General features: G+C 42.1%; 2 protein-coding genes and 1 long non-coding RNA gene across 8 annotated transcripts in view; 1 reads left to right on the top strand and 2 right to left on the bottom strand.

Annotated features, from left to right (window-relative positions):
* The window catches only part of VKORC1L1 (vitamin K epoxide reductase complex subunit 1 like 1), an 82,152-nt gene extending 75,169 nt beyond the window's left edge, over nt 1–6,983 (top strand). The window contains exon 3 of the mRNA XM_032264773.1: nt 3,495–6,983. Coding sequence (XP_032120664.1) covers nt 3,495–3,721 — 227 coding nt within the window. The 3' untranslated portion in view covers nt 3,722–6,983. The remainder of the gene's footprint in view (nt 1–3,494) is intronic.
* Nucleotides 1,269–3,093, bottom strand: LOC116540939. Its single transcript, XR_004264649.1, has 2 exons — nt 2,780–3,093; nt 1,269–2,247 (listed from the first exon to the last, which is right to left on the bottom strand). It is a non-coding gene; the product is annotated as an uncharacterized LOC116540939 (long non-coding RNA).
* Nucleotides 6,984–8,764: 1,781 nt separating the features above from the next.
* The window catches only part of GUSB (glucuronidase beta), a 23,362-nt gene continuing 21,711 nt past the window's right edge, over nt 8,765–10,415 (bottom strand). For 5 of the 6 annotated variants that reach the window (XM_032264768.1, XM_032264771.1, XM_032264772.1 and 2 more), the window contains one exon: nt 8,765–9,162. In XM_032264768.1, coding sequence (XP_032120659.1) covers nt 8,996–9,162 — 167 coding nt within the window. In that variant the 3' untranslated portion in view covers nt 8,765–8,995. The remainder of the gene's footprint in view (nt 9,163–10,415) is intronic. The other variant, XM_032264770.1, reaches the window with a different exon arrangement.

The raw sequence follows: 10,415 nt of genomic DNA, 5'->3' as shown, positions 1-10,415 counted from the left end.
AAAAAAAAAAAAAAAAAAAAAAAAATACATGGAACTTTTCTATCTGAAATTGATTTGTTATGAGGCAAATTGTAAATCTAAATTCTTCTCAGTAGTTCTATCAAGTTTGCCCAGTTTCATATCTTGCAGAAGTACAAAGATATGTGCACAAAGATATTCATAGCAGTACAGTCTAAAATAGCCAAAAAAAAAAAAAAAAGTTGAAGTAGCTTAGAAATAGGTAATGATTGAATAAATTAAAAAATACTATTAAATACTATGTAGCCATTAAAAGAAAAGGGAGATCTATATTTATATCCTAGAAAGATAAAGACACTATTTGGTGAAAAAAGCAAATTGTGGTGTAATAGGTATGCATGCATTTAAATGCATAGAAAAGGGTCTGGTGGCTGGGGAGGAGGGAGAAATATCACTTTGTACTCTGTATGTCTCCATCGTGTTGGTTTCTAGAGAAGAATATGAAGCATAAGCCCAAAAATGCAAGGCGTTCTCCCCTAAGAGAAAAGAACCTCAGAAAAGTCTTTGACTACATTAACTTTTGAAGACAGAGGCGTGACAGCCAAATTTCTGTTTATGCCATTAATTTCATGTCATGGTGTGTACAGATTTTAAATCACATGTATCAGATATGTTTTTTATCCACCTTTTTTGACTTGCATTTAGACGCTTCACGTGCTTTTTTAATGTTGCTGTCTTCCTTCTTCAGAGGCACATTTGAAATAACGTAACAGTTTCCAGGGCATGGCATCTGTACTCCCTTCTAAGCTGTTTGAGATACAACATTTTTAATTTAATTATCTTCATAGGTAATCCATTCACGTGGTTCAAAAGTTTAAAAGAATGGCCAGGTGCAGTGGCTCCCAGCACTTTGGGAGGCCAAGACGGGCGGATCACCTGAGGTCAGGAGTTCCAGACCAGCCTGGCCAACATGCTGAAACCCCATCTCCACTAAAAATAAAAAAAAATTAGCCAGGTGTGGTGGCACACATCCGTAATCCCAGCTACTCGGGAGGCTGAGGCAGGAGAATTGCTCAAACCCAGGAGGTGGAGGTTACAGTGAGCTGAGATTGAGCCACTACACTTCAGCTTAGGCAGCTGAGCGAGACTCCATCTTGAAAAAATATATATATAAAATGTTACACAATGAAAAATCTGTCTCACTTCTTCCCTTTTTGCCCAGTTTCCACTGCTCCTCAGCCCCTACTAGTAGCTTGTTATTGTTTAGGATTTGTTTATGCATATACAAGAAAATACAAATGCACAATCTAAATTTTTCTCCTTTTTAAAATATAAAAGGCAAGTGCTATATCCACTGTTCTGCAGCTTGCATTTCTTTTTTTTTTGCTTGTTGGATATATTGTAATCTTTCCATATCAGTACATTAAATGTCTTCATTCTTTTTTACAGCTGCAGAATAACCCATTGCATATTTGTACCATCATTTATTTAGAGTTACAGCATATTTTAAATTCCATGGGGAATTTTACCCCAAGCCACAAGTACCTGGTTGCAATACAATAGTATTTAATGGATAGCTGGTATTTATAGAGCATTCTAAGTGCTTTCTGTTAGCTCCTTTAATCCTGCATTATCCAGCTTATTTAATTGTCCAGCAGTCTTGGGAAGTAGGCATGCTTGTTATCCCAGTTTTACAGTTGAGAAAAGAGAGGCATGGAGGAAGAAATAAACTTGCCCATATCATTTTGAAATTCAATTTCCTGGATAAAATGGTGACCACATTAATTTTTGAAATGTTAGTTGTTTAGCATAGGTGAAGTCAGCAGACTTTTTCAGTAAAGGGCCTGGCAGAAAGTAGTTTAGGCTTTGCCAGCTACTGCAGCCACTCAGCCCTTCCTTCTAGTGTGGAAGCAGTCACAGACATTACATAAATGAGTCAGTGTGGCTGAGTGCCAGTAAAACTTTATTTACAAAAGCAGGTAGCTGGCCAGATTTGTAGTCCCGCGATAGGTAATTCAGCATCACCTTAGTCTTGATGCGCCTGTGAAAGCATCTAGTCCCTTGGCTGCGCTGCAGCCAGTCCACAGGCGTCTTCTTGTTGCCTTTCTTTTTGCCAACAGGCACCAGGATTTCAGCCCTTTAATTGACTTCTTTAAGCTTTCTCCCACCTGTTATTCTTTTTCCTGTTTCTGTTATCCTTACCCATGAGTTGTTAGGTAGGAGGGTAGTTTAACATACTCTGCCTTCTCTGTCCTTGAAAATAAATGCACATATTCTCCATGCTGTTGGCTGTAGGGAATTTAAAACAATACATGTGAAGATAAGAGTCCAGAATTCAGGTGCCTTTTTTTGTTGTTTGTTTTGGACACAGAGTCTGACTCTTTCACTCAGGCTGGAGTGCAGTGGTGTGATCTATGTATTTATTTATTTATTTGTATTTTTTAGTAGAGATGGGTTTCACCATGTTGGCGAGGATGGTCTTGAACTCCTGACCTGAAATGATCTGCCTGTCTTGGCCTCCCAAAGTGTTGGGATTACAGGCGTGAGCCATCACACCTGGCCTCAGGTGCCTTTTTGTCTTGAGAGCCCTGGCTTAGCACACTCATCCACTATTTTTCTGATCAGGTTTGACCCACATGCAGCCATTGGGCTAAATGTGGCTTCCCTTATCGACCAGGGTGGCCCCTTCCTGAAATGTTGATCAAGATACTCTTTTTCTGTGTTCAGCAGCTTGTTGGTATAGTCACCTCTCATTGCGGATTTTTGATCAATTTGATCTAAACATGGAAAAGCAAATTTTACTTTCCACAGATGTTCTCACCAAATATGTGCAGCTCAGAAGAAAAAGGCTGTGGTCCTCATGTCCCTTTATTCATTTAGTGACTTGGGGCTGTCGATGTTACAAGTCAGCTTCATTGCTTAATGTGATTGTGAGATTGCATGTTTTCTATGTGTGCGTATTTTCAACTAAGGCTAGTTTGTGAAATAAGTAATATTTCACCTGAAAGATTGAGAAACCAAACGTCGCAGCTATAAAACTGGCATTTGGCTGAGCACATTGGGCTCATGCCGGTAATCACAGCATTTGGAGGCTGAGGCACGCGGATCACCTGAGGTCAGGGGTTTGAGACCAGCCTGGCCAACAGGGAGAAAGCCTGTCTCTATTAAAAATACAGAAATTAGCCAGACATGGTGGTACATGCCTGTAATCCCAGCTATTCAAGAGGTTGAGGCAGGAAAATTGCCTAAACCCAAGAGGTAGAGGTTGCAGCGAGCTGAGATTGAGCTACTTATTCCAGCCTGGGCAATAGAGTGAGACTCTGTCTCAAAAACAAACAAACTGGCATTTGATCTGCAGAGTCAACCTGTATAATTTTAACAAAACAGACCAATATTTCTGTTCTCAGTTTTCAGAGTTTGGCAGGAAGATGAGTATTCAAACACTGCAACAAGTTACACATTGTCAGGCCTTGTCACTCAGAAAGCCTCTCTCCGGGGGTCAAGGCCTGATCGAGCCTGAGTCTCTTCTCTTGCAGGCATGACAGCAAGTGCCGTCGCAGCTTTGATCCTCATGACGTCCTCCATCATGTCGGTCGTGGGGTCCCTGTACCTGGCCTACATTCTGTACTTTGTGCTGAAGGAGTTCTGCATCATCTGTGTCATCACGTACGTGCTGAACTTCATTCTTCTCATTATCAACTACAAACGACTAGTTTACTTGAACGAGGCCTGGAAACGGCAGCTGCAGCCCAAGCAGGACTGACCTCCACAGACTCTTCCCTGACAGTCTCAAGTCCCTTTTCCATTAAGTTTATTTTGCAGCAGTTTTTTTTTTTTTTTTTTAAATTCTTCACAACAGACACTTTCCCTAAGAATCTTAAACTGGTTTTTAAAAATCCTATAAATTAGAAGGGGCCCTCGCTATTTTTTGTGTCAATCTTCATTTTAAATATGGATACAAAAAGGATACGCCAAGCCAATCAAAGACAAGCTTTAACTTTACTTTGAAGATGTTTTTGAAATGATAAAATGTAGCCCTAGCCCCCTTCCCTCAATTGTAAAGTGAGCAACCATTGCTAGTAATTCCTTAAAGTGTATAAATTCAATTTCAGGTATAACAAATGTGATCATGACATGAAAATATTTTAGAATAGATACTGTATTAAATATTGCCATGTTTACAATATGTAATATGTTTTTAGCCGATGGATTTAAACATGTAGATTCAACTAGAATCCATTTATGTGATATTTGTAAATAAAAGTAGAAATATTGGATCCATCCCTGCAGAACTTACTGTGCAGTTTAGTTGGAGTTAGCACTGAAGACTGTCAGCTCGGCGTGGACTGAGGAGGTAGTGAGAATAGCCCATACACAGCATCTTGAGAAAAGTGCTGGCAGCCGTGGGTGCAGCATCGATTGCAAAAATTACAGGGCGAAAAAAAAAAAATAATAGGGTGGTTGGTTCCCTTTCATCTCCCACTTTCTGAAAGGAAGAAATTGAATTGGAACGTTCAAGTCAGATTTGTGTCTGGTTGTAAAACTGGACCAATTGTTAACCTTACAGAGTAAGTCCGAGGCCTGGAGGACAGTAGGATGGGAAGATGGGTATTTTTCTTTGGAGAAAAGCTGGAAATATAAACATGGCATTTTTAGGTAAAGTTTCTTCCACCAGTTGAATTTTCACAGATATTTTTCCTTAATACTGGTGCCAGTCAACCAAACAGTATTCTAATGGAAATGACCAGTGTAAGCCCCATCACTCCAGAGTGGGAGCCAGTGTTCTTGCTAATTGTTTCTCTCTGCACTAACCACTTGGATGTCTAATTTTTTTTGGAGTGAAATCCTGGATTTGTGACCTTCAGGGCTGACATGCTGCGCAGTCTGCTTCATCGGGGGACAGCAACAGGTAGACACATCTCAAGGCGAAATACAGTCATGTCGCCACTGCTCTCATAACGACACACATGCAGTAAGAAGAGTTTGGAAAGGGGATTCGAGTAAGCCCAAATGACAATGTGACAGGACGTTTCTGTGGTTAACATCTGATGTCAGAATGTTAAAAGTGCCTTCTGTCTTAAATCTCAAACCAAATATTTTGTGTGTTGACCTTGGGCAGAAGTGTCCTTCCTTCCTTTCTTTGCCGTCAGGTAGAAAACCCGCACTCTGCAGAAGGGTCCTGTGTGATCATTTGACTCCTCTGGTTGAGAAGCAGCAGCAATGTTTTTGCTTCTGATTTGATTAATCGTTTTATGTTAAAAATAGTCAATGAGGCTGGTACCTCTTGAGTGCTTTATTTGCCTTCTCTTTGAAGGGAGGGAACAGACTCTGTTCTGTGAACTAAAATGTGTAGAGTCAGCAACAATTCAGTAGTTTCCAACTATTAATGGACGCAACATAGGTCTTTTAGCCCAAGGCAAGTATCAAGTCCAAATTGTAATGAACTTTTCACCAGTTTTAACCAGTTTTTTCTTAAAAGATAGCTTAACTCAAGATTTCATCAAGGCTTGTGTTTTCCCATGAATGTGAATCTTTCAATGGCCGTTTTAGTCTGTATGTACTATTGTGTTCTGAAGTAGTGGAAGAACTCTAGAAAGCACTGATTGGCTGTCTGGTGTCTGTGGAGAAGGAAGTCTCGCGTTTGAGGACTGTGCTGGGCGGCCATCTTGGGCGGCGCATCCAGCTCCCCTAGGGCAGTCCCCTGGTTCTTTCTTCTAAGCTACGGTGGAAGTGGCTTCATGGTTAAAACTGTGGTATACGTTACACCAGTTACACTAAACAAGTTCCTCGCATCCCAATATCCAATGGTTTTTCATCCTAGTTTGTATCAATCAGCAAAGTATAGTTAAAGCTTGGCTTGATATTGCATTCTTGCAGATGTCTTCAACTCTTACCTGAGAAAACAGAAAAATGGTCAGCCAGACCCTTCCAGTTTTTTCTTTGCTTTCCTGAACCTTGGGGAAACCACTATTTCAGTTGTATAAAAGTTTTTGCCACATTCCTATGGCCCAGGCGAATAAATACCCTTTTTTCTCACTGAGAGAGGAACACGTGCTGCCTGTAATAACAGCATTGTAACGCCGGTATCTCAATGAGCATCAGAACCCTGGTGGCTGTTAATTTGGTGTTTTTTGCCCTGGAGTTTAGGTTTCTTTCTGTACCTTCCGTTCTGCCCAGAAGACGGGGGAGTCACCAATGTTATAAACTTAGAAGATTGTCGTGCCTGTTTTAGACTGAGTATTTAAACACTGCAGCTAGCCAGCAGTGTAAAGCGGAGGTTGCAGTGAGCAGAGAGGTTGCACCACTGCACTCCAGCCTGGGCAACGAAACTGTCTCAAAAAAAAAACTACTTGTTGACTTTTTTCATTTAGTTTTTGAAAAGACTATTTGCAAAAGTAGAGTTATCTTCAGCAATTACTTCATAATTTAGATTGGTACCAAGAGTGACAGGAGAGCTTGTCTTGAAAATCAGTATTAGATGCCAACAAGGAGACCCACTGTGATTTCTGGAAGCCTATTTGGTGAGGCAGACCTAATGACCTAATATTCAATTTCTGTCTTCCTTTCCTCCAACACACAAGCATTGGTGAAACATCTCAGACACCTGAGGCAGCATTACGCTTTCTAATTGTGACGACCCTTCTGCCATCAAACAAAAGGGGCAAGTGTGGGAGCCCTGACTACTTAAACATCTTTTTACTACAAATTTGTCCAGAAAAGGTGAAATGTTTTGTTATAAAACTGTATTAAGCATGGCCTAAGTATTAGGTGTATCATCGGTCTAATATGTTCCATCAAAAATATTCATTACTAGTGCTTTAAGCTCCAGAGTAAACATTCATTTAAAAATGGAGTTCACTGGGCAGATTTCCCCATTAATAATCTAGATAGAAGTATTCTTTATCAGAGATTTAAGGCACCATTTTGCTAACTGGTAAATAAAACCAAATGTAAATATGTAAGAATGTTTATTTGTTGCACATAACTTTTTTGGTATAAAATAAATGTAGAAGTTACCTGTGGAAGTTGTGCTGCCATTATTCTTCACCTGCAGGGTTGCATTCCAGAAAAGAAGCTGAGTCTTTTTAGACTCACTCGGAGCCTTGTATGCTTGAAGTCCATGCTGTAACCTCATTTCTAAGGTATACAGGGTTCTTTTTCTCTTAAATGATATGTAACTTGCAGAAGATTCAGAGTTCTCAGACCTCTAGTTCGTGGAATTCCTGTGGGTTTATGATCTATGTGATTGTCAAGATTTAATGACAAAAAGTGTCACTGCCTACAGTTCTGTGAACACTTAAAATGTATCAATGAACCGTTTTTCCATAGTTTTACTTTAGCTTTCCTTGAATACTCCACACATAATCCTCTAAAAAGGTAGCATCCGCAAGAAAGATGAATCCATTGGAAATACAGCTGAGCCATAGTTTATGGAAATACAACAGGTGTGTTCTGTGCTCAAGCTTAAGACCTGTGAAATGGGCTGCCCTTAATTTGTAAAACATTTAAATGTGTCTATTACATTTAATTTTTCTTAATGTTTGCCAACTTTTATCCATTATACGTTGACATACTGGAACACAAAATTTGATTCCTTTGAAAAACTAAAGAGAAGTTCAGTGAAAACAAAAAAAAATGGAACCCCTAGATTCCTAATTGGAACTGACCACACTCTCATTTTTAAAAAATGGACTAATAAAGCCTAATAAAACCAGGCTAAATTATCTTTATTCTTTGTTTCATGGAGCTTGCAAAGGAAAGCTGAAAAGGGGGCTCTGTGTGGACACAGGGGGTTCAACTACAAGACAGAGAAATCAAGTTGTATAGCAAGAACCATTATTGGAGGCCAGGTGCGGTGGCTCATGCCTGTAATCCCTGCACTTGGGGAGGCTGAGATGGATCACTTGAGGTCAGGAGTTCGAGACCAGCCTGGCCAGCATGGCAAAACCCCATCTCTACTAAAAATACAAAAAAAAAAAAAAGAAAGAAATTAGCAGGGCATGGTGGCAGGCGCCTCTAGTTCTAGCTACTTGGGAGGCTGAGGCAGAAGAACTGTTTGAACCCCTGAGGCGGAGGTTGTGGTGAGTCAAGATTGCACCACCGCACTCCAGCCTGGCCGACAGAGCAGACTGTCTCAAAAACAAACAAGAACAAAAAAAAACTATTGGTTCATTGTCTTCCAACTGATTGGACACCAAAAGGAATATTTTCCAAAGCATTGCACTTTAAATCAGAATTGATGTACCATCCTTGCCCTAACCTTGCCTGGGAGGAGCGATTCCTTAAGGAAAGACTCTGCTCTGGGAGGGGGCAGGTGGTATCATTTTGGGGTATAAAGGCATGGAATACTGATGTTTAAAGAGGTCTTGTCACCTTCAGTGGCATCCGTTATGACAAGGCCAATGTGCTTTGATGCTTATCTGTCCATTCCTGTCAAGACCTGACTGGCTGAGATGAGAACACTCCTGGGAGAACTGGTCACCTCTGAGCTTCCAGTTTAGACTTCTGCTTACCTATGTGGAAACGTGCACAGACCCTGTGCGGTACTGCAGCATGACAGCACTTCTGTGACCTTGTTGGTACCTGTGGGACTCAGCCCATCTGGGGAGTCAGACACCAGCAGTGAAAGTCTTCTGCTCACCCCGTCGAGGCTTGCCAGGTTTGCTACAGAAACCCGGCAGCCCTAGGACCGTGAGGCTACCCCTGCAGATGCTGTCTGGAACCAGCTGCTCTAAACGTGGTGTGGGTGTTGGAGTTTTTCAGAAGTTCAGAGTTAAGGCTCTGAAAACAGCCTGACGCACAGAAATGATTTCAGATTCTTTCAGCAGCCATTTTCATGCTAACTCTTTATTTCCATACTAGAAAATCTCTTATTTCCACCTCTCGTGTTCCCCGCTAGCACAGGCGGACCACAAAACCCAGGCCAGAAACATTCTGGCCAGCTGTGAACAGTCCAGGAGGCATGTGTTCTGCTGTGGAAGTCGCCCTGACTCGCAGGAAGGACACGCAGGGGTGTCAGCCGAGAAGTAGCTCTTGCTCAGGTAAACGGGCTGTTTTCCAAACACTGTGACTTGGCAGCTGAGTGGGGATACCTGGTTTCGTTGGCAATCTTCCAGTATCTCTCTCGCAGAAGGAACGCTGCAGCTTTTGGTTGTCTCTGCCGAGTGAAGATCCCCTTTTTATTCCCCAGCACTCTCTGCGGTGCTAAAAAAAAAAAAAAAAAAAAGACACAAAGCGATTCAGACAACTTCTGAGGGGTCAAGTGAGACCCACACTGGAGCCAAAGTGGACACTAAATAGAATTTTTTCTTCATCTTCTTGAGATGGTCTCACTGTCACCCAGGCTGGAGTGCAGTGACACAATCATAGCTCACTGCAGCCTCGACCTCCTGGGCTCAGGCGATCCTTCTGCCTCAGCCTCTCAAGTAGCTGGAACTACAGGTATGCACTACCATGCCTGGCTTTTTAAGTTAAGTCCAGGTCTCATTATGTTGCCCAGGCTGGTCTCAAACTACTGCGCCCCAGCACTCTGCCCTCCTCAGTCTCCCCGAAGTGCTGGGATTATAAGCACAGGCCCACTGCACTCAGCCAAATGTCCTCTTATAGTTTCGGGATGCTTGCTCTGAAGTGACAATTTAGGGGTTGAAATACTTAAATACCACTACTCTGCCCAAATACCTAGGTTCCCTGGTGTGTTATTTTTCTAGTTTTCTAGTCTGTTATGGGAAAAAAAAAAAAAAAAGTGGCCAAGTGTGGTGCCTCATGCCTGTAATCCCAGCATTTTGGGAGGCTGAGGCAGGAAGATCACCTGAGGTAAGGAATTCGAGACCAGCCTGGCTAATATGATGAAACCCCATCTCTACCAAAAATACAAAAAGTCAGCCAGGCACGGTGGCTTACGCCTGTAATCCCAGCACTTTGGGACGCCAAGACGGGTGGATCACGAGGTCAAGAGATCAAGACCATCCTGGCTAATAAGGTGAAACCCCGTCTCTACTAAAAATACAAAAATAAGCTGGGCGTGGTGGCGTGCGCCTGTAGTCCCAGCTACTCGGGAGGCTGAGACAGAAGAATTGCTTGAACCCAGGAGTAGGAGGTTGCAATGAGCCAAGATTGTGCCACTGCACTCCAGCCTGGGGCCTGGCGACAGAGTGAGAATCTGTCTCAAAAATAAATAAATAAATAAAATAAAAAACAAAAAGCCGGGTGTGCTGGTGGGCACGTGTAGTCTCAGCTACTTGGGAGACTGAGGCACGAGAATCGCTTGAACCCAAGAGGTGAAGGTTGCAGTGAGCTTAGATGGCACCACTGCACTCCAGCCTGGGAAACAGTGAGACTTGGTCTAAAAAACAAACAAAAAAAAATTCCCAAAGTTTGTCTTTTACTTCCAAAATAAGGTTTCCATGCTCGGTACCCAACTGCCTCGTAAGTGGTCAGGCAGAGGGCTGGGGGTATCC

This window comes from Sapajus apella, unplaced genomic scaffold, assembly GCF_009761245.1.
Source record: "Sapajus apella isolate SASKATOON/1434 unplaced genomic scaffold, GSC_monkey_1.0 scaffold146, whole genome shotgun sequence".
Taxonomy (NCBI): Eukaryota; Metazoa; Chordata; class Mammalia; order Primates; family Cebidae; genus Sapajus; species Sapajus apella.
This window is presented reverse-complemented; position numbering and strand designations above follow the sequence as displayed.